The sequence below is a fragment of the Bipolaris oryzae genome (assembly GCF_000523455.1).
Source record: "Bipolaris oryzae ATCC 44560 unplaced genomic scaffold scaffold_30, whole genome shotgun sequence".
NCBI lineage: Eukaryota > Fungi > Ascomycota > Dothideomycetes > Pleosporales > Pleosporaceae > Bipolaris > Bipolaris oryzae.
The window spans coordinates 199,116-223,264 of record NW_006911306.1 but is presented as its reverse complement, the minus strand read 5'-3'; the positions used below and the strand labels follow the sequence as shown (position 1 = coordinate 223,264).

Here is a 24,149-nt window from a genome sequence, read left to right as displayed (position 1 = left end):
CCCCCCCCCCAGCAAAAGATCATCGCGAGGCTTTTTTGTCACAAAAGTGAGGCGAGCAAGCGGGGGAAGGAAAAAAAACGGCGCTGTTTCGAAACACCCCCACCACCGTAGTAGTTGATAAGTTTGCATATGAGAGCGAGGGATGTCCTTGTTCTGTTTTGTTGGAAGTAATGCAACGGGCGGTTTGGTGGGGGTCGGGGGGAGGGAGGTTGGGAAACGAACGGGCTGGGGAGGTGTTTGACTGAGGGAGAGGAAGAGGAGAGGGTGGTGGGAAAAAGAAAATGGAAGGGTGTTTTGAGATGGGGAGGGATGGTTACGCGTTTTTGTTATTGCTTTTTGAGGAAAAGGAAAGAGAGCGAGAAGTGCAAATTTCAGTCTCATTTTTTCAGGGCTATATAAGTATCGTGGTGGTTTACCGTGTGTATGTGCCGTTTCTAAATTATCGACACCGCTATGTACTGCGTTGAAAATCCATTCGTCGCAAATTCATTTCTGTTCCTCATCTCACGTCTCATTTTACAATCGTTTCCTGAGCTCCGGCCACGTCGTATCCATCATGTCATGTATCAGTACACTTCAAAACCGGTAACTGTACAACCCTCGTGAACATCGTCATCAGTCATCATTGTCATCATCGTCATCAAATACTCCTCTCACTCTTGCGACCCTCGGCGCTGACCCTGCTTGCACTCCTTGCTACACCAGGGTTAATTAAGCTTCCCGGTGCAGCCGGAACCGCCGCACCACCAGCCGTCATAGGCATGGGACTGGCAGCCTGCGCGAGTGGCATGGTACTGGCACTGTGGGCGAGGCCCGGTCCCTGCGCATTACCCAGCTCAGGGTCCACGCTGCCATCTCTCTTCTCCCATTCGTCCTTGGTATTCTCCTGATCGCTGCTGCCGTCGTCGTCTTGGCCCGGGTTAGCGACTTCGTATTCGAGAATCTTGATGAACTGGTAGAAGAGCAGAGCGAGGATAGCGCCGACACCGGGGCCCACCCAGTAGATCCAGTGGTCTTCATCGAAAACACCCGTTATCACGCAGGGACCAAAAGATCGCGCGGGGTTTAGAGAACCGCCGGTGTAGTAGACGCCTACGAGCTCACCGATAAAGAGAGCTAGACCAATTCCCACAGGCGCAATAAAGGTTGCTGTGAAGAAGAGTGTTAGTCGTTGTAGCTTAAATTGGGAGAAGTGCGACAGCAAACGTACCCTTGTGTTTCTCCTTTGCTAGCATAAAGATGGTAAAGACCAATTCTGCTGTCAACACAGCCTCAATCATTGTTCCCTGTGCCAAACTCGTTCCCTGACCCAAAGTCGTTCTAACATTGAAGTTCGTTGGAAATAGCACACTGACCAAGTAACTTGCAAATATACTACCGACCATTTGTGCCGAAAACAACAAGAAAGCTCGGATGGGGCTCAGTGCGCGACACAGCAGCATAGCAAACGTGACGGCCGGGTTAAACAAGCCACCAGAGATTCGGAAAAAGACCCAGACGTTGACCATGAGGGAGAATGCGAAAACAAGGGCAATGTACAAAAGAACAATAGGGGAGAAACCAGCGGCTTCACCTGTCGTAGTGTTGTCTTGGGGCGCAGCAGCGGACCTGATATTGGCGACTTGAGTGCCTGAAAAGGCAAAAAACAAAAACATTGTCGTGCCGACGAATTCTCCGACAAATGCTACAAAGTCTATCATGAGAGAGTTAGTTACAAGGCTGTTTGTTGTTTGCAGCCGATCATTATGGCAGACGTACGGTTCTTTGCATTGCTTCCCATCCAAATCATCCAAGGCAATCTCATTGCCACCTCTGCACTTGGAATTGGGGGTGGAGGCCCTCTACCCCCACCGGTACCCTGTGCACCGGAATATCGTCCATATGCCTCCTGATAGTATGGGTAGTACATCTCGTAGTTTGGCCTGCCAGGACTGTCTGCATAGGCAGGGTACGCATTGGCATCCCAGTTATTCCTAGGCATTACTCCATACCGTGCACTTTGCTCAGGGAAGTTGTTGTACGAAGCTGGAGGGCGTGTATGTTGCCTGTTGGTACGAAAGGGATCTGCTCGGGGTTCCTGACCTTCTTCTGGGTATTCCTCTACAGAGGGTACTGGGTGATTCGAGGAGTTGAAAGGTACAGTCTGAGATGCCCTTCTAGGACGTGTGGGCGCGAGCGGGGGCACACTTGGTGGTTCGGTTTCTACGTGAGGGTCAAGACGTCCTGTGTATGCTTGAACAGGTGTTCGTATAAACTCCTGCCTGGATTCACTGGATGGAGTGGGATTCAATGGTGCAGGAGAATCCACTATCGATCTATCAGGGGTTTGCCCCGTATAGAAACGACGGAAGGTACTGCTCGATCGCGACATGAATTGATTCGGTTTGTTGATGGTATTGGGTACAACTTGTAAATTTGTAGTATGTGCACAACCTCGGGAGATAAATTGACGAAGAAGTTTTGTTCGGAGATGCAGGATCCCTGTAAGTACTTTAGAATTGGAACGTTGAACAGAGCAGATGAACGTTCTTTCTGAGGGAACACCGAAGATCATATATGCTAATGACCAAGGCAATGAGGGAGACCCTGCCAGTGGCTTTTCACCGCCAAAATATGTCCGATACCGTGTCTTGAAAGTTCTCTCGGTGATGATCCAGCCTCCCTCACCAGGTCTCATTCGTCGATGGAGGCAACAGGTGGGCACCAGATCCAGGGTTTCCTATATCGAGTTCAAACCGATGATGCGAATGACGTCCTAGGCTGATTTTGAAACGGGAAGAATCCGAAGAAGCACTGTAGTAGCATGGGTAATGCTGTAAAAGGAGCATGCATTACCTGGTCAATCACGTGACAGACGCGGGATGAGATCTCCTGTAAGATAGCCAAGACGTTCGCAAGGTTGGTCGGGTCGGGCAAATTGTGGTACCGGAAGATCTTTGCGAGGCATGGGTAGTTGCATGCGGCTGTAGCGCGAACCAGGGTCTTTTTACAGGTGGCAGTAACAACGTTCAAGTTCTGTATAGGTGTAATGGAACATCCCTGTTGTACGAGTTCTTGGCAAGTCCGCCCTGTTTTTACATATGCACAAAAGCAAAACTACCAGCATCTTGCCACCAGAGGCGCGCCGAGATGGGCCGATAATGACGAGCGCGTAGCCGCGTGTACTTTCAGCCTTGAAAAGCTGCCATGGTGGCTGAATGTATAAAGTTGACGGACAATGTTGAAGCCGAACAGCCGCTGGCGAAAAGCAGGGCATGCACCAGACTGAGATGCTGGTGGAAGTCTAGTGACTCAAGAATTTGGCGAGAATCAGCGAATGATTCGTCGTCAATCGTTGAGCAAACTAAGTATTGCAGCGAAACGACTAATGGTCAAGTACGGAATGTGGAGATTTGCTTTGTCCGGAAGCAAATCTAGGGGTCCCTGATAAGCTTATGTAGTGAAATGCCGGGGGTTTGATCTCTCTCCGCATGACGCACACCCGCCAGCCACCAGGCATTATACCGATATGCTCGATCAAACTTGATTCCGATATCGCCGAGAGTGCAGAATGCATAACAGAGACTTTGCAAGGACAGACCTGACCAGTAAGCATAGATTTTGTCGTCCATATAGCGAGCCGACGTCAGCCTCCATTGAGTGCCCTTCCGTCCTGCCACATGATATATGTGTCTGAAGGAAGACCCCGGCTTGTGTAGTAGACATTTACTGCCCCTTTTTAATTTGCAAAGAGAGGCAACGCTGAGAATGCAAATTGAAGACGATAAGGAAGAAAAAGCTGACTGTCAAACTAGAAACTTGAAAAAGTGTGTTTATTTTATTTCGTCATAGGGGCATCAAAATGCATGGGTTGTCCCAGCGAAATGTGCTTTGGTAACGTCGGATACGTGTTTACTTCTGCTCGCCTTGGCCGGAAGCCTCGGACTCTTGGATGACTTGGTCGCTATATCACGGTTAGTCTGGTTGTACTTGTAGCCGAGAGTCATTGGTATCACTGACATGTGCTTGTCCAGCTCGTCCATGTGCTCCCTCTGCTGCCTAAGCTTCGCCTTGATTGCCAGGAGCCTGTGTACTGTCAGCAATACGTTCCAGGACATTTGCAAGTACCCTGCATATGATGCGATACGATGCGCGCAAAGCACCGTCCAGGGTACTGAGGTGGACGTACTTGGCCTTCTCTTCTTGACGGATGTAGAGCTCCTCGGCAGCAGCCTCACGCTTGGTGAAGGCGTCACTATCGGTACAGTTAGTATGTACTCAATTGGCCGTAATTGAGTCTGGGAAGTCTGCTTACCCGCCAGCGGTTCCTGTAGGTCTCGATGTGCCAGAGCCGGTAGCTCCCTCAGCCATGCGCAGAGCGGATGCGGAGAAGTAGCGGGGAGCGGCGATTGAGCGCGCGCTCTTGATGATGGATGTACGAAGCATTGTGTGTGTGTGTGTGTGTGTGTGTGTGTGTGAGGATTGTGCAAAGAGCAGGGGATTGAGGGATTGGAAGGTCTTGGTGTGGTCTTATGCAATTGAGTGTTGAGGTGGAGTGATCACAACCGATGCCTGGGAGCTTGGACGGCGTTGCGTCATTGGTCGACAGAGTCACGTGACGCGATCGTGGTGGCTCAAGGCAGACCCGATGCCCACTTGGACCCTGATGCCGTGCAAACTGGGCACGCCCGATGAGGCCGCAGTGAGAAGTCAAAGCGACTGCTGACTGGACATGCAACCGTGTTGCAGTATCAGTTTTGATAGCATTCTGGTATTGCATTTTCTGCGCAAGTCGTGGATCTACGGCCAAAAAACAAGTGCCATGGGGAGCGAGATGGGTGCGGCTGCATGCACAGCAACCACACGGGCATGGACTCAGCTCGAGCGTCCAAAACAAGTAATGGACACACGGTTGGGCCACGGTAGGCATGGTGCTCAATGGGCTCGCTGAGCCCATGCGTGTTTCGTCGAGGCAGCAAAGGGCGATGCCCAAGGCGTCGCGGCAAAGTCGAGTGCTTGTACTTTTGTAGCTGTCATCCAAGGCGTGTCCGGTGGGGCAGCCAGCATCTGTATGTCCAAGTGTATGTACACAATACCACCCCCATAGTGCATCTGTACATGGAGAGGTGCCTGGAATGCAGTCTGAGGAAGCCTTCAGCCTCACGGGCCCAAGGGGCACACACAGGCAGAAGCTAGGCAGACAATGGCCCTTCTGGCGGTGACTGGCTCTGTTCGCCTGTCAAGAGGCAAAGGTCGCGCTTGTTCTGGGCCGTGTGAAACGACCAAGGACGGGCAGGCGTGATCGACGCCAAGCCCAGTCGGGTTCTCTCACCCTCCAAACTCCCCTCCTCTGATAACTCAACCCCAAGCCGCCCTTGACCACAACTCCTCCACCTCGTTTTCTTGTCCTCACCACTTCGCCGTCTTCTGCAACCCACGCTTCTGCAAACCTACCCCCTCTCCACATCTACTTTTCTCTTCGTAAGTCAGTCACCGCATTTCGTCACGCACCCCCCCAAAAGCCGTAGACGGCTGCAATTTGCGCCCTTTGCCGCAACATCGACAACAACGACATCGCCACCCGTGCCCCCTATGACTCTCACTCGTCCAAACCGCCCGCACCCACACTCGCCATGGTCATTGTCGCGGCGGTGTGCTTCGGCGCTCTCTTCGGGGGGCCGTGAGTGAGAGCTTGAGCCGCCCCTCTTTGCGCCCACCGCTGTTAGGTGCAAAGGCTACGCAAGCAATTGCACGCAGCTCCACTTGCCGCATCCTCCGGACCCTTTATCACAGCACACCAAGCACCCAACAGCGACAACATCAGGGCGATTTTCCCTTCATCACGACAATAGCGCACACTGGGCGTCTTGCCGCTCAACAACTGCGATAGCAGCCGATTGCGCTCTGTCCGCGCTCTACACCAGTCCACGTCAGCTAACAGCCGTGCACGCAGACTTCACAATGGGTTACGAAGACTCCGTATACCTGGCCAAGCTGGCCGAGCAGGCCGAGCGCTATGAGGGTAAGCACTTGTGCCACAAGCCCCAACTCCACCAACTAACAGAATGGCGCAGAGATGGTTGAGAACATGAAGGCCGTTGCCTCTGCGGACCAGGAACTCTCCGTCGAGGAGCGAAATCTCCTTTCCGTTGCCTACAAGAACGTCATCGGTGCTCGCCGCGCGTCCTGGAGAATCGTCACCTCCATCGAGCAGAAGGAGGAGTCCAAGGGCAACGAGGCCCAGGTCGGCCTTATCAAGGAGTACCGCCAGAAGATCGAGGCCGAGTTGGCCAAGATCTGCGAGGACATTCTCGAGTGCCTTGATGGCCACTTGATCCCCTCTGCTGAGAGCGGCGAGTCCAAGGTCTTCTACCACAAGATGTAAGGGGGTTCGATATGTGCCATGTTTGAGGGCATTTGCTAACCACACTGTGCTTTTACAGGAAGGGTGACTACCACCGCTACCTTGCCGAGTTCGCTGTTGGCGACAAGCGCAAGACCTCTGCCGACAAGTCACTTGAGGCTTACAAGGCCGCCACCGAGGTTGCCGCCTCCAGCCTGGCCCCAACTCACCCCATTCGTCTCGGACTTGCCCTCAACTTCTCCGTTTTCTACTACGAGATCCTCAACTCGCCCGACCAGGCTTGCCAATTGGCCAAGCAGGCTTTCGACGATGCCATTGCTGGTATGTGCAGGATGCGAATTTCCATAGACAAAGCTAACGTCAACACAGAGCTCGACACCCTGTCTGAGGAGAGCTACAAGGACTCTACCCTCATCATGCAGCTCCTCAGGGACAACCTGGTAGGCCTTTGATGTGGACTTTTGTTGCAATTCAAATGCTAATCAATTCTAGACCCTCTGGACATCGTCCGAGGCCGAGCCCTCTGGTGACGCCCCTGCCGCCGAGCCCGCTACCGATGCGCCCAAGGCTGAGAGCAGCGAGGCTCCCGCTGAAGCCAAGGCATAAAGTCGAAAACATGATATCAGACGCAAAAACGGCAGGGGTTAATGGTACGGTGTATCGCGGTAAGAGTCAATGATGTCTTAGTCATCATTTTCTGGTGGCATCAAGGGTATATCCTAGCGTGCTCCAGGCCGGGTGCGCTTTGTTAGACTCTGAATTTCCATCCTGTCCACACTTCATGCACCCAAGGCTCTTTTCATTGTCCTGTCCACTCCCACCAGTATGCGTCATATATGGTCACGTCTTGTATGTTCCTCACCGTTCAGGGTTGCCCCGGTCTAAGACTTAGATGTTGACGTCAACGTTCATTTTTGGCATGGTCAGAGAGTGTAGTAGATGCTCATTCCGGTTCTGCGATTTCCCACAAATCCCCTCAGAAGGCTTATAATTCAAGACTATTTGCTTCTTTTCAGAGACTGTCCAGGGACACATGACCAGACATGACGTGATGTCTATTGCAAAGTGAAGTACTGACTTGTAGGATGGTATAATGATGTGGAATGAGATAGATAGAGGTCGCTAGGCACGTGGGACGAGAAATAGTGAGTGCTGAGTACTGAGGATGTGGCATGTTACTTAGGCTGATTAGTGCGTATCTGGAAACAGGTAGATGAACAGGCTTGGCTGAGAGATGGATCGAGTGGCAAGTAGAGAAACAGAGTCACAAGCTCAAAGTCTGAATTGTGTATACGAAATTGGAATGCTCATATTTCTGAACAAGAAAAAACCACAGCCTTGGTCTGTATTTAGATGTACATAGTTCCCCACCCCACTTTATTTTCACGTGCATGTAATTCCCCATCTACTCTACGCGTGCCACAGCCTGGCCACAGCCTCGGTGATACCAACATCGTTAGTCTCGAAGGAATAGAGGGCGATACCAAGAGTGACGGTTCCGATGCGGAGAGCCCACATGGAGAGGTTGCGAAGGAGGGGCACTCGCTTCTTAGGGAAGTAGTCGATGATGGATGCCCTAGACATGTTAGCCGGCCATTGATTTCTGGCAGGACTAGAGTTGAACATACTCGAAGCCAATGTGCGAGTGTATAACCAAGAGAGCGCAGAGAATCGAGTCAGTAAGTGGGTTTAGCGATCCAGCAGCAAAGGGAGCAATGGTTAAGGGAATGAGACCGGCGGAGACGATCCTGTGCCACTGTCAGTTTGTGGTCCCACATCACATGAGGCAAGAGTTGCAATCATCCTCTTGCAGCTCGTCAAGCATACCTTTCGAAACTCCAGTGGTAGCTGCCATGGGCATAGTCTGGCTCTGGTACAGGCACAGGATCATTGGTGGTTCCGACAATCTTCTGGGGCAGCGGGGGCAGGATCTGGTTGCGCTGGGTGGCGTGGAAGGCGGCGACGCGCGTGGACTGGGGAATGGCTGAGCGCTGGAAAGCTGGGCGAAGTTGGTGGGCGAGTGGGCGGTTGATGGTGGAGCTGGCCGTCGACAGCATGCGGTGCGCTGCTTGAGGCTTGGTGTAAGCTTGCCTGAGGAGGCCGGGGCGCATAAAGGAAGCCATTGCAGTGGTTGGAGAGGGGCAGCTGGCAGGGGGCAGATGCAGTGGAAGTAGGAGGTCGCAAGACGATATCTCGGGACGGTCGAACAGATGTTGACGACAATGCCTCGGATGAGCGATGCTGACGTCCCTGCGGCGCTCATTGGCCAGCGGCGGGAATCGGAAGTCCCGTGACAGCAGATTTCGAACGTCAATCAACCTCACCTAGGGCCAAGAAGTTGCAGCTTCGACGAATCTCAACCCCAACCCCCCATCACCGCCCCATCTCCATTCCTCCCCTGCACAGCGAGCAGACGCAATGGCTTCCCGGCGGCTCGCACTCAACCTGCAGCAGAGCATGCGCTCTCGCTCCGCCATCAACGCCGTCAAGTCATCGAGACAGTCGCCTTTGACACGAGGCCTGGCCACGCCCATTTCCTACGGCGCAAAGACCGAGTCGACCACGCTCAAGAATGGCTTCACGGTATGCCGCAAACGTTGCCAACTCGCAGGACTGCAATTGACCCCAGTGTGCAGATTGCTACCGAGCACTCCCCGTGGGCCCAGACCTCCACCGTCGGTGTGTGGATCGACGCAGGAAGCCGCGCAGAGACGGACAAGACCAATGGAACTGCACACTTCTTGGAGCATCTTGCTTTCAAGGTACGGATACGCGGATGCGCGGCGGGCCGCCAATGGCAGTGCGGGGCGACAGGACGCTGATGTAAAGACAAACAGGGCACCCAGAAGCGCACGCAGCAGCAATTGGAACTTGAGATTGAGAACATGGGCGGGCACTTGAACGCCTACACCTCGGTACGTTGCGCCTGATGGGGGACGCATCTGGACGCCGCATATTGATGACGTGACAGCGCGAAAACACCGTCTACTACGCCAAGGCTTTCAACAACGATGTCCCCGCCGCCGTCGACATTCTCTCTGATATCCTCCAAAACTCCAAGCTCGAGCCTGCCGCCATTGAGCGCGAACGTGATGTCATTCTCCGCGAGCAGGAAGAGGTCGACAAGCAGCTCGAGGAGGTCGTTTTCGACCACCTCCATGCCACCGCTTTCCAGGGCCAGCCCCTCGGCCGCACCATCCTCGGACCCAAGGAGAACATCCAGAGCATCCAGCGCGCCGATCTCGAGAACTATATCAAGACCAACTACACTGCTGACCGCATGGTCCTTGTCGGTGCTGGTGGCATTCCCCACGAGCAGCTCGTCGACCTTGCCGAAAAGTACTTTGCCAACCTGCCCTCTGAGCCCCAGGACTACTCTGCCAAGTCTCTTGCCGCTGAGCAGAAGCAGAAGCCCGACTTTGTTGGATCCGAGGTTCGTCTCCGTGATGACACCATGGGTACCGCCAACATTGCCATTGCCGTTGAGGGTGTGAGCTGGAGCGACCCTGACTACTTTACTGCGCTCGTCACTCAGGCTATCGTTGGCAACTGGGACCGCGCCATGGGTACCTCTGACTACCTTGGTAGCAAGCTCAGCAACTTTGTCTCCCAGCACGGCTTGGCCAACAGCTTCATGAGCTTCTCCACCAGCTACTCTGACACTGGGTATGTTACTGAACAAGTATTTTTGGAGGAATAATGCTAACACGTCATAGTCTCTGGGGTATCTACCTCAACAGCTCCAACCTGACCCAGCTTGACGACCTTGTCCACTTCACCCTCCGCGAGTGGACTCGCCTTTCCATGAACGTCAGCTCCGCCGAGGTTGAGCGCGCCAAGGCCCAGCTCAAGGCCTCCATCCTTCTTGCTCTTGACGGCACCACTGCCGTTGCCGAGGACATTGGTCGCCAGATTGTCACTACCGGCCGCCGGTTATCACCCGAGGAGGTTGAGCGCGTTGTTGGCCGCATCACAGAGAAGGATGTGATGCAATTCGCCCGCAACAGGCTATGGGACAAGGACGTTGCCATTTCTGCCGTTGGGCAGATTGAGGGTCTTTTGGACTACAACCGTATCAGGAACGACATGAGCAGGATGCTTTCATAAGCTTATGTGTGTGTAAGTAAGAGGAGAAAAGTAGGGGGGAGTGTGTCGTGTGTGTGTCGGTGTAGAGTTATAGAGTTGGCAGCTGTGAGCGTTTTTCTCCCAACAGCATGCGAGACCTGTATTTTGTGTACACTTATGTCGAATTTGACAAAGAAGATTTTAATATTTGTCTCTTTTGAGTGATTGTGATTGTGATTATGATTGTGATTGTGGATGTCTTTGTGATCAGTGTTGTATAGGCTGTGTGAGGGGGATGTGAATGTGTTATGGTGCATTGCAGCAGCTGAAGACGGTAAGAAGGGAAGGCGTGTGGATGATTGCTAGGCAATGAGATAGATCGTTCAACTGGTTAGGGGGTATGTGTGTACTTAGTAGTGAGAGATGGAACTTCGCAAGTCCAACTTAGTTACCCCCTGTCTAACAAGCAAGAGAAATCTAATGTGTAAGCTACTTCGTATATGACAAAGAAGATACGAAGAATGGTAAGTTATAGTTCAATCCATCTTCTCCCCCCCCCCCCCCCCGTTTACCAACGAAACGTAACATTCGAAATATAGAAGCCCAATTCAGTTTTACACTAAATTTCTTTCAACCCATCGATTTCGCTCGAAGGGGAGAGAAAGGGGGGGGAGTGGTGGTTGGTTTCAAGTTTTAGTGCTGTAAAAAGCCTTCTTATTTATCTTCTACTCAAACTGAAACTCCTGCACTAACTTTAGAAGACCAAAAAAAATAAATGAAAAATAACTGCGTATCTAGACATTTCAGATAGTCTGTACAAGCCAACAACGAGCCATATATATATATATATATATTCATAATCTAAATCCTTTTAGGTTGGACGTTTTTCACCAAACATGATTCCAGTGTCTACTCTCTCTCTCTCTCACATCTTGTATGCACCATACTTCTTCCCTTCACATTTCCGCTTTTTGTCTCCTTTTTTTAGATGCTTCGAGTGATTTTGTAATACTCACCATTACACCAACAAGATGTATTATTTTACCTTGCTTTTAGAAGGGGAGAGAGAAGCAATCATATAGGTGCGTAAGTCTATGACATTGAGTCATATCCGATCCGACTTAAACCGTTATATATGCAATGTACTTCCGCAATAACAGTCTTTATAGAAACTAGCACTTATGTTCCTGGTACAAGAACTTGGGGGTTGGGGTTGGGAGTAAATATTTCGTATCCATCTACATACACCCTGTACAATTTTTTTTCTCCTTACGGGGAAAAGACGTGTTTTTCCTTCATTAGCATGCATAGATACCGTAATCAAGAACGTTCAATCTCACGACTAAGTAAAAACAAAATTATGTGTAGACGTGGTAAAAACAGGAAAAAAAATTAAAGTTAAACATGGCACCTCGTAAACCCAGACACCGCAAATTGCAAGGACAGGAAGTATAAAATGTACCCTATTCCATTTCCTCCTTAGTAGTTAGTAGTGGTAACATTCAAATTTCATCTGCATTCTTCTTAGGTGTAGACTACCTCCCATTTCCATCCGCTGTCCGACTTTATCTTACTTCGTCCTTAACCTCTCTCCTTCTTTTTTTTTTAGCGGAATACATGAGCGTCTACTCTGACGATCCTATCCCCCAGTCACACTCTACATCCGAGAGTACGAGTAGCGTTAGCGTGTGGGAAGTGTAATTAGGCTATGGCCAAGGGACGAGAGACTAAATCCGGGTAATCCGGCACGGAAAGGGTGATACTTAGGGTTTGCCGATCGTTTTATTTAGGGGGGAGGGAGTGTGTTGGAGGGGGCGCTTTACGCCTTATTTTACAGATGAAAATAACGGTGAGGCGGATTTGGGCGAGGGTGGAGATTGGATTTACTTCTAGCTTTAGAGTTTTGGGGAAAAGGTAGGTGTGGTGGAATAGGGAAGGAGGGAAGGGGAGAAGGGATGAGAGGAGGGGTGTAAGTATATCGTTGACGTCTTCATTACCGAATATGAGAAAGATTCATACTTACATCACCGAAGATGGAGAGATAGGGATCGTGGTGATGTGGGTATTGTTAGTAGTGGTGTATGTGTTGTTGTTGATGCTGGTGTTGGCGCTTCTGGGGATGGAGTAACGTCCAAAGTCCGTAGTGTTAGACGCCGAATTCTCCTTCTGCGCTGCCATGCTGGACGAGGTTTTAGGTCGGCCTTCTCCTATCTAGAAAAATCCGAGTATACGCAGTTGCCAGATTGTCTACGTCCGTATTACACCTTCCAACCCCCCCCATCTCCACCCTCCTCCACCGTGCCCGTTGCGTAGCCCAAGCTCCAATCCTTCCGTTCTCCCCCGACCCAGTCGCCGGGAACAATCTCTCCCGTACGCCCAAAGCTTATCCTAGCTTATCACCACCTATCCCCACCCTCTGTCTCTCTTACCCTGTTTATTTTACCCCTCGTCCCCTCCCCCTGAATCATATACGATAGCGACTTCCAGATCGTCTCTAAAGTACCAAAACGATGTGGGAATTTGGTAATAGTGGGGCTTACATTTCTGTAGAGTAATGGGGGAAAGGGGCGATGGGCGTGGTTAATTTGGAGAGAGAGGGAGAGAAGGGGGATAGGTTGCACGGACTGTGAGAGAGGAACGGGAGGAACGTGGGAAACGGGTGTGAGTAATGTAGGTTACTAACGGAGCTTATTTGGCTATGGAGCTATGAAACTTAATTTTTTTGGGAAGCGAGTCGGTGTGTGTAAACGGCTGAAAGAATATTTAGAATCACGATGTATCGATGAAAGTTGCGCAATCGGGAGAAAAGTCGGGAGGGCTGTCCAAATGTCAAGAGATGACGTGAGAGGGGATTACGTGCCCCTCCTATAATTTGCAAACAATAACAAAACAATAACTGATATGATATAGGAAATAAGGATATACATAGGGGGGTTGACACGTGAATACGTAAGTACATGTTTACCAGGACCCTGACGAATACAAACCTTATGCAAACAAAATAGGTGTGGATATGATATGATTTATTCCAATCTGCCCCAAAAGTTGTGCAAAAAAAGCCAACAAGAAATATAAGCTCATGTCAAAACAAAAACAAGGTTTTCCCTGGCTTTCTCTCCTCCGCGGGATGAGAGAGCCTTGACCTAAAACGCCCTTTCCCCCTTCTCCAGTAAATATAGTTTGCCTAACCAAATGAGTATTCTTTCGCTCTCTCTCTCGCGCTCTCTTTCGCCATCTTAAGCATGCTCGCAAGCATCGCCCCCGAGTTGAAGGCTTGATCTCTAAAAAGAAAAGCGTTCTTCTTCCCGTTGGAGCGTTGTGAAAAAAAAACGATGCGCATGTCATGTCATGTGAGCTGTGCGTCATCTGTGGGATAGAATCGAATTACCAGAAAAACCAAAAAAAAAACAAATCCCAAAAACACCGCAAATTTGGTCATGACGCAACAAAAAAGTTGTTTAAAAAAATCAAAAGTGTCAGCCAGCAATTGCAAAGACCCAAAATATAGCGGGAGCAATTGTGCCGTGGTATATGCGCAGAAAAAAAAATCAAGTTGAGCGACAAAGCAGCAAGCCAAGCAAGAGCCCAGGTCGAGATTATTGTCGTAAGGTGGTAAGACAGAAGCTGTAGGCTGAATGGAAAATTGGAACGATGATGACGATGATGATAAACGCCGGTTCCCAGGCCTGTACCGCTATGCAGATGCTCGTAAACGCGGTCAACATGTGAGTGTCGTGTGTATTGGAAGGATAGATGGGTGTGTGTGCGTGTGGTTGGGTGGTCATGGTGGTCAGTATGTTAAACAGTAGACCATCATGATTGCGTGGTAGTAAGGGTTGGATAGGCGCGTGGAGTCCATGATGAGCCGAGGGTTGGGAGGGAGGCCGACACAATAGAGGCTCACAGGGCGCGTGTGAGTGTAGAGGAGCTCTGGTTGTTATTTGATGGGCTTGCCCTTGCCCTTGACCTTTGTGGCCTTTCCAGCGCCGGCGGAGGTGAGCTTGCTTGTTTGCATGAGTTCGCCAATATAACTGAAGTGGGTCAGTACAGCGCCACGTGGTGGGCGAGGAAGGAGCGACATACGACTGCAGGAACTTGTTGCCGCCCTCGAGCTTTTCGTGTTCGCTCTTGACAACTTCAACGCGGTCGACAATTTCCATGAGACTAGCTTGCAGAGCTTTTGCTTGTCTGGCGAAGATGGGTTAGCCAATGGCAGCGGGTAGAGGGAGGAAGAGGAGAGGAGAAGGACTCACTCTATGAGGGCCTGTCGAGCATCCTGGCCCATTTTTTCAATTTCCTCGCTGCTGCGGCGGGGGCTCATTGTGCGCGCATCGCCGTCATCGTACTCTTCCTCCTCTTCCTTCATTTCGACATTTGGGCTGTCGCGGGGTATTATGATGGTGCCGCTCGACTTTCTGCTGCCGAGACGGGGCCTGGGCTGGAGGGTGGGGTCGACAGCCACATCCTTTTCGCTGACTGACGAGTTTGACGACGAGGTTGACATGGTGTCGGTCTGGCTGTGAGAGTGAGAGTGATGGTGGTGGTGGTAGGCGGGAGAGGCGTCGTTTGGCGTGCAAGGAGGCGGGTAGGAAGAGAGGGAAATGTGTGGGATCATTGCACGGGACGGTCGAAGTGCGGCTCTCGAGGTGTAGGTTTAGAGACGGAGACGGAGACGGGTGGGCGAGGACCGGCAAGAGGATGCCGTGGGTGGGTTCAAGCCAAGGCAGAGGCACACGGTCGCTGTGGAAGGATGCTAGAGTGGTGGAGCCCTGGTCAGGAGCTAAACCCGATGATGCTTCAGGGTCTCCCGAGACGACAATCCCTGCGATGGCAGCGGCCTGTCCACCTGGAGGCCGGGGGGTGCGGCGGCGGCAAAATGCTCAATGGCGGGCGGAGCACTAGCCCTTGATGACGGCACCCGCGCTCGTGACCGGGCGTGTCGCGCAGGCCTGGGGCAGAGACGGCGGCAGCGGCCTATGAATGTGTACCGTATCGACACTGAGGTTGCTTTGCTTTTTGATTGCTATCGACGATTCTCTGGCACAGCAGCAACCGTAGCACCACCAGCACCACCAGCAGCTTGTGTGGTGCGACGATCGGCAACTCTTGGACAAGGGCAGGGGCAGCGCACCCACCCCAAGGAGTCGGATGAGTTGAAGCGGTCAATTAGCGTATGAGATGGCGGAGCAGCTGTGGCCACGAGGGGGTAGGGGAGTGGTAAAGTGGGTGTGAGAGGGGATTGGGCAACGGGCAGTGGCCAGTGGTCAGTGTCCAGTGGCAGCAGCAGCAGGACGCATGTAAATATGGGCATGCGTGTAAAGTGCGACGGGGAGTACGTAGTGGTATAGTAATGGCATTAGCATGGTAGTAGGTGGAATGGGGCCCGACGAGGCTGGTGCGTGAGGCCGAGCGGTGGTGGTGACGGCAGGTGGGAGAGGGCAAGAAGGGCCATGACGTCGTCTGAGCCTTGCTGCTTGTGCACGACACGGCCGACATGGGCGACATGGGCGACATGGGCGACACCGATCAATTTCCCCTTGCGGCCGGCTGACATCACCACCGAACGCTGCCATGGGTTCCGCTAGCCGCCCAAACTCTGTCTGCCACCATGACGATTCTGTGTAGTCTAAGTAGTATAGATAAGTACATCGCTACATTGCTACATTGCTACTGCTGCTACTGCTACTGCATCCGGTACTGTGTGCTCGTTACATGGCACCGCACACAGAGCTGTACATACTATGTATACGGCACTGCACTGCACTGCACCCCACTGCACATGCCCACACAGCGTGCAGAGTGTCCTTTTCATCCACACCGGTTCCTCGCCCCGAGGCATTTGCGGGTCATTGTGGCCACGCGCACACTGCACAGCAACCATGATTGGCTTTGACCCGCTGATCTGCCATTGTTGACTTTGTGTTTCGTCGGCCATGCACGCCCAATCTCGACGTGTACAAGATCGGCTCTAGGACCCTGCGGCGGCCATTGTAAGAGCCTGCCACTTTTGCCCTTGATGGCATTCTCCCAAATCCCGTCGTAACCAATCCGTCCCTCACTGCCAGTCAACGACGCCACACATCTACCTCTACTTACATAACCACACACTGCATATGTTTCTACACTCATCTTCCCTCCCTCTCCTGTCTACTTACTCTACAAAATCACCGACATGCCCCGTCTCCCCGACTCCGCACACGCCGCCACGGCCAATGACGAAATTGGTGTTTGATCAACCCATGCCTGCCCGACCCCGGACACTGCTGACCCGACCGCTCGCTGTGCCTCCATTGCTCCATTCGGCCTGCGCCCGCTCAAGCCAAATCATCTACTCTCCAACTCCTCCAACTACTGCCGCGCATTCTATCCATTGACTGGATGGCACTTTTCCCGCCCCCCGCCGCTTAACTGAAATTGTCCCTCTTTGTGCCCGCCTGCCGATCCCCAGGATCATCATGTTCAACGTCCAAACGTGAAGAGAGAGAGGAAAAAAAAGCCTCGCTCCCCACGCTTCTGACTGGCTTAGCCACCTCTCCCATCATCCACACGTCGTTTCACTACGCAGGTTGGCCCACCTCCCCGGTGCGATCCGCATCTCACTAGTCCCTCTCTACTCGTGCTCTGTGGCACCACCCTGAGTGAACGGTGCAGATGCAACATGCTACTGCACATACTTACCGACATGATACTTTTGATATGTACACATGTACATGGTCACCGCTGTTCTGCTACCCCGACGATCGTTCGGCAACACGGCCCCTTGGGGTACGCAGTAGGATTACTATACACTCGTCACTACTGTGTAGAGGACTGCAAACACCAGCAGCGGCTGACATGCATCTTGCGCCAACTTGGGACCATGCTCGGTAACCGTCGGTCTTGATACCATCTTTGCATATCCAACCCTTGAGTCGGACCGCCCCCTCACCCCTTCTGCCTGCACCACGCGTCTGTCCCCCAGCCTAAGCCTCGAGTATGTATCGAGTCGATGACGATCAGTATGGGGTCATTCAGACGACAGTCGCATCCTGTCCTATACTTTCAACTTCAACCCAACAGATCTGCCCTCCCACCCCTAAAGAGACCATGCCACGCACCGACACAAGCTTTGCAAATTGCCTCTCCCGCTCCACTGTATAGTATGCTCGTACTCGCAGCTCGCACAACTCATGTCCCGTGACGTGCCCGCGCCCACGCCCACGCCCACGCCCAACTTGGCTCCTGCCCCTTCCCGCGCCGCACCTACTATGTAAATAGCACGCGCACTAGCCGTAGTCGACCCCTTCGCCTAACGCTCTTGCTGAATGCGTTTGCATGCTGTCGTCCCCGCTCGCGACTGCATCATCGTTGGTCCGGCATGTGCCTAGCAGTACCCACTTTTCGTTCTTCGGTGGTTCTTTAGCACACCGGCTTGATTCATGCAATCGCGCTATCCGGCTTCTTCCCACCACCATCCACCACCCATCAGCCCCCGACACCACCAGTCGGCCCGACGGCGGGTTGGAGCCTGCAATCACGCAACTCTCAAAACACCTGAAATTATCGAATTTACCCAATAAAGAAACTAATCTACTCCTCCAAGCCAACCACTACCCGCTGTCGTGCCGCCGTGTCACTGGCTGTGGAGTCATTGGACAATATCTCCGGTAGGGCTGCATCGCCAATGCTGCCCTGGGAAGCCGCTGTTGCTGCCACTGTTGCAGATTAACGGCTTTGCTCGCCGTACTGAGCTGTCGTGCTGCAAGTCATGCACGTCGAGATGGCATTACGACAGGTCCCAAGACCTGGATACATACCACCGCAGAACCACCGGCGACTACGCGTCCCCTAAGCCCTCACCTTATACCAACTGTGGCCCTCCTCCGCAATCACTTGGCCGGGCGTATCACTCTCTTAGCTTCAACCGCTTGGAAAGCTTCTGTCCTCTCATGCCATGCGCGCCCCTCTCTCTGTATGTCCCTCCAACACTCTTTCCACCTCGACAACGTCACGACAAGAGTCATCAAGAGTCATCAAGTTGGTCCGTCCGACTCTCCACCTTGCCAGCAGCTCCTCCATATATATACATACACATACATACACTCGTATGCAACGCCGTTGCCAACACATCTCACCAGTGGAGCTGAAGATGCATGTACCTCTTTTTGGCCCCTTTGGTGTCTAATACGTGTGAAGCACCAGCCCAAAATGAGCTTTGCACAGCTATGCTGGCCAAGACGAGTCACCTTCTGACTCCATCGGACCCTGCATTGCACCACGATAGTATAGTAGTCACATGGACACTGCTAAACCCCACTGACCAACCTGAATCATCCATCTGCATCGCCCAACAAGCCGTCTTGAATTCTGTGAGTTGTTCAGGCTTGTCCGGGAGATTACCGTCGGCATGTCCACTCATGTCTTGGCCACCCACAGCAGATTTTTCTTGCCGCGTGGTGGACTACTATTTAAAGTGGACAGCGGGAAGAGAATCCATGTTCGCCTACAGGTCGGTGCAAATCTGAAATCCACAGAGCCTCGCATCCCAATAAGCACATGTGGTATGCCTGTATACGTACATATGCAGCGAGCAATCTGCCAAGTTATCTTGTGCCCTGCTTGTCTTTCTTCAATCATGGTGGCAAGTCTCTCGCTAGAGATGGTCATTTGTATGTGCAATGCGCTACAAAGCCGCCTAGTGCCGTGTTCGTCCAAGTGAATAGCACTACTTTCAAGTCACCTTCTATCGCTCAAACACTACTGTGATAGACGGGCAGCCACAATACGTAGCCCAACATCCCGGTCAGGTACCATAACAATGGGCTCGTATCTGCAACGGGCTCGGCAACCCGGATCTATGGTAAGCATCGCTGTAGGAGACCTTCTCGAGTATCCATCTTACTCCAAGTCGCTTCGTTCCCGTGTATGGCGCCTTCAAACTTCGGCCGTCGCATCCTGAGGCGCTTCTTAGCATGGGTCTGGCATACCATGTTGGACTGCCCACGGGATTGCGTCACGAGAAATCCGCGACACATGGCCCAAGCTCAAGCTGCTCTCTGTCTCTGTTGAGAGACTGAGGCCTTGACGACTGCAGCAGCGGCAACGACGTGTGCATGTGCAAGCCGTCATCTGCGCCCAACTACGTACTATTTGATTTTTTTTCTCACACTACTGCTACGCTGCTCAAAGTGACGTTACCCACCCAGCTCTCCCGTGTCCACTAAGAACTTGCGGCTACCGACCCCACCATGCACGGCATTTTAGAGCTCTCATTGCAGCTCCTCAACTCGTTATATCCGGCCAGCCTAAGTGTGTACATTGTGTTCATTAAAGCCTCTTGCTATTGAATTATTCTGGTGCAAATCGGTTGTATTTGAGCACAGTTGCTAACTTTCACAAGATGGTGGCCATGGAGCCCAAATTCCCATCCGTGGTGGACAAGACGTAAAGCGTTAGTGCCATGGTGATTGCTCGGCTGATGGATAAGGCAGCTGATGAATACAGCAGCCACGCCAACAACAAAGACGTCTGGCATTCCCGACTACTTTGTAACCGACGATGGTCATTTCCAAGGCCCAACCCAGACGGGCGCTGCCCCGTTTCTTGCACAGACAAACCTAGCACCCTTTGCCGGTGTGTCGTACATACCAAATACGCCATTGGAAACCCAAATGCCGATTCCAGGAAATCCTGATAACAAGAACATCTTCCAAAGCTTGGCAAATCTTAGCCCTTACTTTCCTAATCCCCGCGGGTTCGGGGTTAATGAGTATTCAATTCCTCCTGGTGCCAACGTAACATGGGTCAACATGGTACATCGCCACGGCAGTCGCTATCCCGAAGTTAGTGGTGAAGCAGCCGAGCGGACTCTAGGAAAGAAGCTCACAGATGCGGCTGGGAAATTTACTGCCCATGGCCCTCTCTCGTTTCTAAATGACTGGAAGTTTCTGCTTGGCGCTGAAATTCTGGTTCCAAATGGCAAATATGAGCTGTTTCAATCTGGCACATTGCACTACTATCAGTACGGCCACTTGTACCCAAATAACGGGAGCAAGATTGTAGTACGGAGCACCACACAGCGGCGCATGACTGAATCAGCCGAATACTTTCTCGCGGGATTCTTTGGCCTGCAATGGACGCAGAATGCAACACTGGAGCTTGCCATTGAAGCACCAGGGTTCAACAATACCCTGGCTGGTTACAAGCAATGTAATCATACAAACTGGCAAGTAGCCAAGGATGGTAATACAACTTGACCTATGAGATTTGACTGAGACTGATTGGATCGTAGCGTACATGGACTGGGTGGGTGTGTACCTCCACGACGCCCATCAAAGGATTAGAAGCAACATTACTGGTGATCTCGACTGGACTTTAAGTGATACATGTATGCTTGAAATATTAGTAATTTTTTTTTGGAGATTCTGAACTAATGCTTTGCAGACAACGCTCAAGCCCTTTGTTCGTACGAAACCGTTTCTCTAGGATTCTCCCACTGGTGCGGTCTCTTCACCTACGAAGAATGGCAAGGTTTCGAATATGCGCTCGACATTACCTTTCAAGCCGGCACGGGCTTTGCCTCACCTGTTGGCCGTGCCATTGGTATTGGTGAGTTACCACTTTGAATGACACAGCAAGAGCTTTCTTCATGATACTAACTGCCATGTGCTACAGGCTACGTTGAAGAAGTCCTCGCCCGCATGCAACACCATGTCCTAACTTCACCCTCTGCCCAAATCAACGTCACGCTCGATAACAACACCGTCACATTTCCCATTGACCAAGCGCTCAACCTAGACTTTAGCCACGACGCCGGCATCCTAAGCATTCTCGTCGCTTTCGGTCTCCGCCAATTCAACGACAAGCTGCCTACCACGCACATCAAGCACGACCGTGAGTTTATCCTCTCGCATCTGCAGCCGTTTGCCGGCCGTCTCGACATTGAAGTCATCCGTGCGCCTGCACCCGTCAATCCCAAGCGCAACCAAGACGAAATTTATCTCGACGGCGAGCCTACGAGCTACGTCCACTTCATCCTCAACCAGCGTACCATTCCGCTGGGCAAGAGCCACGCCGAATGTGGGCAGCGAGACGACGGATGGTGTGAAATGGAGACGTTTCTCAAGGTGATGCAGAAGCAGATTGAACTTGCCGACTACGACTTTGCATGCTTTGGCGAATACGAGAATCCTCCGTATGGCGAGGTGACGGATGGAAGGCCATTGAGGTAGTCTTTTTTTTTGATGTCGTATCTAAAGAAAAGTAAACTCGTCACACCGCATTCCATGTTCTATAGTCACCTAGGTATCAATCAAACTTCAACACATCAACCCACGTCCCAGGCATTTCCCTCGCTCCTTCCCTCCCCTCATGCAACCACTTCTCACCATCATATCCAAACTCAATCAGCGCATCCTCACTCCCCCACTCTCCATGTCCACTCATCCCAATCGGCACCACCCCTTCCCCCTTGACACCCTTCACATAGTTCACCGGAAACTGAATACACGGCACGCCCGTAAAATTCGCCAGCCACACATACTCCATATTGCGAATTTGCATATTTCCATTCGTGACGCCATGCGACAGCTCCGCCTCGTCAATCGGCCACCCGGCGTTGGGCGTCGTCGGCGTGACAATCACCAAGCCCGGGTGTGTGCGAAACAGGTTCGCGAGGTGCTGCATGAGGAGATTGCGAAGCCGCTGTGCGAGAAGGAAGTCTGTGGCGGGGGTCTGGCGCCCGACGCTCATGAGGATGCGGTTTGCGGGGGTGAGGTCGTAGATGGAGGAGCGGTGGGCGGCGGCGCCTTCGGCCATGATGGTCATTGCGTGGGCGAGTTGACCCTGGGTGAGTAAGGGGATGGTGATGTCGATGATTTTGTAGCCGAGTTCGTGCTCGAAGTATTTGAGGGTGGAATAGAAGGAGTCTTGGACTACGGGGTCGGAGCGGTCGATCCATTGTTTGTGTACTCCTAGCACTTTCTCCCGTGGACCCGTTACTTTTCGTGGAGGGGCAAAGAGCGACGAGGGATATGTAGATGGATCGGGCTGGGCGAGCACGCGGTACGAGATTTCGAGATCGGGCATGTTGCTTGCGAGGGGTCCGCGTACGGTGACAGATTTCCCGGAGTTGGGCATGGGGGCGATGGAGACGCGGGAGTGTGAGGGCTTGAGGCCGTAGACACCGCAGTAGTTGCTGGGGATGCGGACGGAGCCGCCGCCGTCGGAGCCTATGGCGAAGGGAATCAGGCCATGGCCTACGGCTGATGCGGCGCCGCCTGAAGAGCCGCCGGGATAGTAGGAGCTGTTGTAGGGGTTTCGTGGTGTGCCCCAATGGGGGTTGTTGTTGGTAGTATCTGTGTCGATTTAGCCAATTGCTTATATCACAACGGAGGGAATGCCTTTATACCCATGCCCAGTTCGTGCATTGTGAGTGTCCCGACTAAGATGGCACCTTCTTTCTCCAACATCTTTGCGCACCAGCTGCTTTCCTTGTTGCCGCCGTTGCTGTAGTCATGCGTCGTGCCGACATAGTGCTTGTAGTCCTTGATCCGCAAGTCGTCCTTGACACCAAAGGGTACACCATCTAGTATTCCCAATGGCTTTCCCTCTTTGTATCGCTGTGTAGAGGCTTGAGCGGCTTGCCTGACAAGGTCCACTTTAGTTTCCATGAACGCTGTCGAATATGGCGAGCGCTGCGCGACATCTCTGCGGATGAGCGGCAGCAGGCGCTCTACGACGTCGGACGGTGTGAATGCGCCATTCGAGTACCCGTCGTGGAAATCTTTGACCGAGTAAAAGCGGCTAGGCGATGCGTGGTCCAGTGGTGTACGAAGATTCGACTTGTCTGTATAGCTCGCCGGAGCTTTGTCGTCTGGTTGAGACAGCGGAATCACGGTAGGGTCATAACGCGCATCGACGCCGTCGAGTTGTCGGCATTGCCGCAGGGTACTGAAGCCAGCATTGCTCCAGAGGATTCCGGGCACCAGAGGTACGGTCGCAACGCTGGACAGGTCAGTCAATATTTCGGAGGAATTGACATGAGATAGAATCTCACAGATTGGCGAGGTAGTGCAGCAATGGCCCTTTGATCACTGGGTTCTTTCCTGGAGGTGGGGCTTGGTACGGCACTTCGTAAGGCTTGGGGGTCGGATAATTGACAAAACGGGAAAACAATTGCTCGCTTTCTGACATCTTGGCTGCGTCTGACAGAAACAAGGGAAAAACGTGTTGTAAGAATGTACGGGAAGAGTAACCATGGATTACTTTCGAGCAGCTGTGAAGTTTGGGTCCAGGGTCTGTAAGTATGGACCTCGGAATGTCACCAACAGCCATGCGCAATTTCACATGCCTAATTTCACATGCCTCTGGTGTATGCTTGCGGGAAATAAACCCCCCATCTTCCAAATACTCTTGCATCCATGATTAATAGACTGGAGTAGATGTGTAGTCGTGTGCGAAGTGGCAGTGCAGTGGCTAGTTGCGGTGAGCTAGTTGTAAGCTGGTCTTGGTGGAGGTTTTAGTTTCCCAACACCCGAAGCTGATAAACAATGCTGTTATCGTGACATCTATAGGTCTTATTTCTGGAAGAATGGTACATACGACCATAGGATTCTGGATACCAGGGAAACCCGTTTGATCTTCCATACTTAAGCAGTTTACCGGCGGACTAGTAGTCAGGTGGGTGACCACTGGCGAATCCCCGCTGTCGTATGTTTTTGCAGTCTTTTTTGCATGTTTTTGCTCTGATCACGTGGCATGG

General features: G+C 52.2%; 9 protein-coding genes across 9 annotated transcripts; 3 read left to right on the top strand and 6 right to left on the bottom strand.

Annotated features, from left to right (window-relative positions):
* Positions 1 to 640: 640 nt before the first annotated feature.
* COCMIDRAFT_89260 (uncharacterized protein) lies at positions 641 to 2,371 on the bottom strand (the record flags this gene model as incomplete). The annotated part of the gene is made up of 3 exons (XM_007687534.1): positions 641 to 1,149; positions 1,211 to 1,693; positions 1,759 to 2,371. 3 exons carry the CDS (start codon positions 2,369 to 2,371, stop codon positions 641 to 643), a joined length of 1,605 nt encoding a protein of 534 aa, XP_007685724.1.
* A 384-nt stretch (positions 2,372 to 2,755) lies between these two features.
* Positions 2,756 to 3,256, bottom strand: COCMIDRAFT_34744 (uncharacterized protein; the record flags this gene model as incomplete). The annotated part of the gene is made up of 3 exons (XM_007687495.1): positions 2,756 to 2,835; positions 2,991 to 3,039; positions 3,101 to 3,256. The coding sequence occupies 3 exons, from the start codon at positions 3,254 to 3,256 to the stop codon at positions 2,756 to 2,758; spliced, it is 285 nt and encodes a 94-aa protein (XP_007685685.1).
* A 635-nt stretch (positions 3,257 to 3,891) lies between these two features.
* On the bottom strand, positions 3,892 to 4,425 carry COCMIDRAFT_89200 (uncharacterized protein; the record flags this gene model as incomplete). Its single annotated transcript, XM_007687533.1, has 4 exons — positions 3,892 to 3,943; positions 4,000 to 4,065; positions 4,169 to 4,234; positions 4,295 to 4,425. 4 exons carry the CDS (start codon positions 4,423 to 4,425, stop codon positions 3,892 to 3,894), a joined length of 315 nt encoding a protein of 104 aa, XP_007685723.1.
* Positions 4,426 to 5,940: 1,515 nt separating this feature from the next.
* COCMIDRAFT_89213 (uncharacterized protein) lies at positions 5,941 to 6,949 on the top strand (the record flags this gene model as incomplete). The annotated part of the gene is made up of 5 exons (XM_007687532.1): positions 5,941 to 6,001; positions 6,054 to 6,360; positions 6,423 to 6,664; positions 6,713 to 6,783; positions 6,836 to 6,949. 5 exons carry the CDS (start codon positions 5,941 to 5,943, stop codon positions 6,947 to 6,949), a joined length of 795 nt encoding a protein of 264 aa, XP_007685722.1.
* Positions 6,950 to 7,753: 804 nt separating this feature from the next.
* On the bottom strand, positions 7,754 to 8,466 carry COCMIDRAFT_89111 (uncharacterized protein; the record flags this gene model as incomplete). Its single annotated transcript, XM_007687531.1, has 3 exons — positions 7,754 to 7,919; positions 7,972 to 8,091; positions 8,171 to 8,466. 3 exons carry the CDS (start codon positions 8,464 to 8,466, stop codon positions 7,754 to 7,756), a joined length of 582 nt encoding a protein of 193 aa, XP_007685721.1.
* Positions 8,467 to 8,761: 295 nt separating this feature from the next.
* Positions 8,762 to 10,450, top strand: COCMIDRAFT_3304 (uncharacterized protein; the record flags this gene model as incomplete). The annotated part of the gene is made up of 5 exons (XM_007687466.1): positions 8,762 to 8,926; positions 8,980 to 9,105; positions 9,181 to 9,258; positions 9,315 to 10,009; positions 10,060 to 10,450. 5 exons carry the CDS (start codon positions 8,762 to 8,764, stop codon positions 10,448 to 10,450), a joined length of 1,455 nt encoding a protein of 484 aa, XP_007685656.1.
* Positions 10,451 to 14,345: 3,895 nt separating this feature from the next.
* COCMIDRAFT_89089 (uncharacterized protein) lies at positions 14,346 to 15,023 on the bottom strand (the record flags this gene model as incomplete). Its single annotated transcript, XM_007687530.1, has 3 exons — positions 14,346 to 14,439; positions 14,492 to 14,596; positions 14,662 to 15,023. The coding sequence occupies 3 exons, from the start codon at positions 15,021 to 15,023 to the stop codon at positions 14,346 to 14,348; spliced, it is 561 nt and encodes a 186-aa protein (XP_007685720.1).
* A 4,612-nt stretch (positions 15,024 to 19,635) lies between these two features.
* Positions 19,636 to 21,618, top strand: COCMIDRAFT_89143 (uncharacterized protein; the record flags this gene model as incomplete). The annotated part of the gene is made up of 6 exons (XM_007687529.1): positions 19,636 to 19,696; positions 19,788 to 19,838; positions 19,895 to 20,629; positions 20,679 to 20,774; positions 20,831 to 20,995; positions 21,062 to 21,618. The coding sequence occupies 6 exons, from the start codon at positions 19,636 to 19,638 to the stop codon at positions 21,616 to 21,618; spliced, it is 1,665 nt and encodes a 554-aa protein (XP_007685719.1).
* Positions 21,619 to 21,694: 76 nt separating this feature from the next.
* Positions 21,695 to 23,581, bottom strand: COCMIDRAFT_89121 (uncharacterized protein; the record flags this gene model as incomplete). Its single annotated transcript, XM_007687528.1, has 3 exons — positions 21,695 to 22,743; positions 22,797 to 23,392; positions 23,445 to 23,581. 3 exons carry the CDS (start codon positions 23,579 to 23,581, stop codon positions 21,695 to 21,697), a joined length of 1,782 nt encoding a protein of 593 aa, XP_007685718.1.
* Between the last annotated feature and the right edge of the window lie 568 nt (positions 23,582 to 24,149).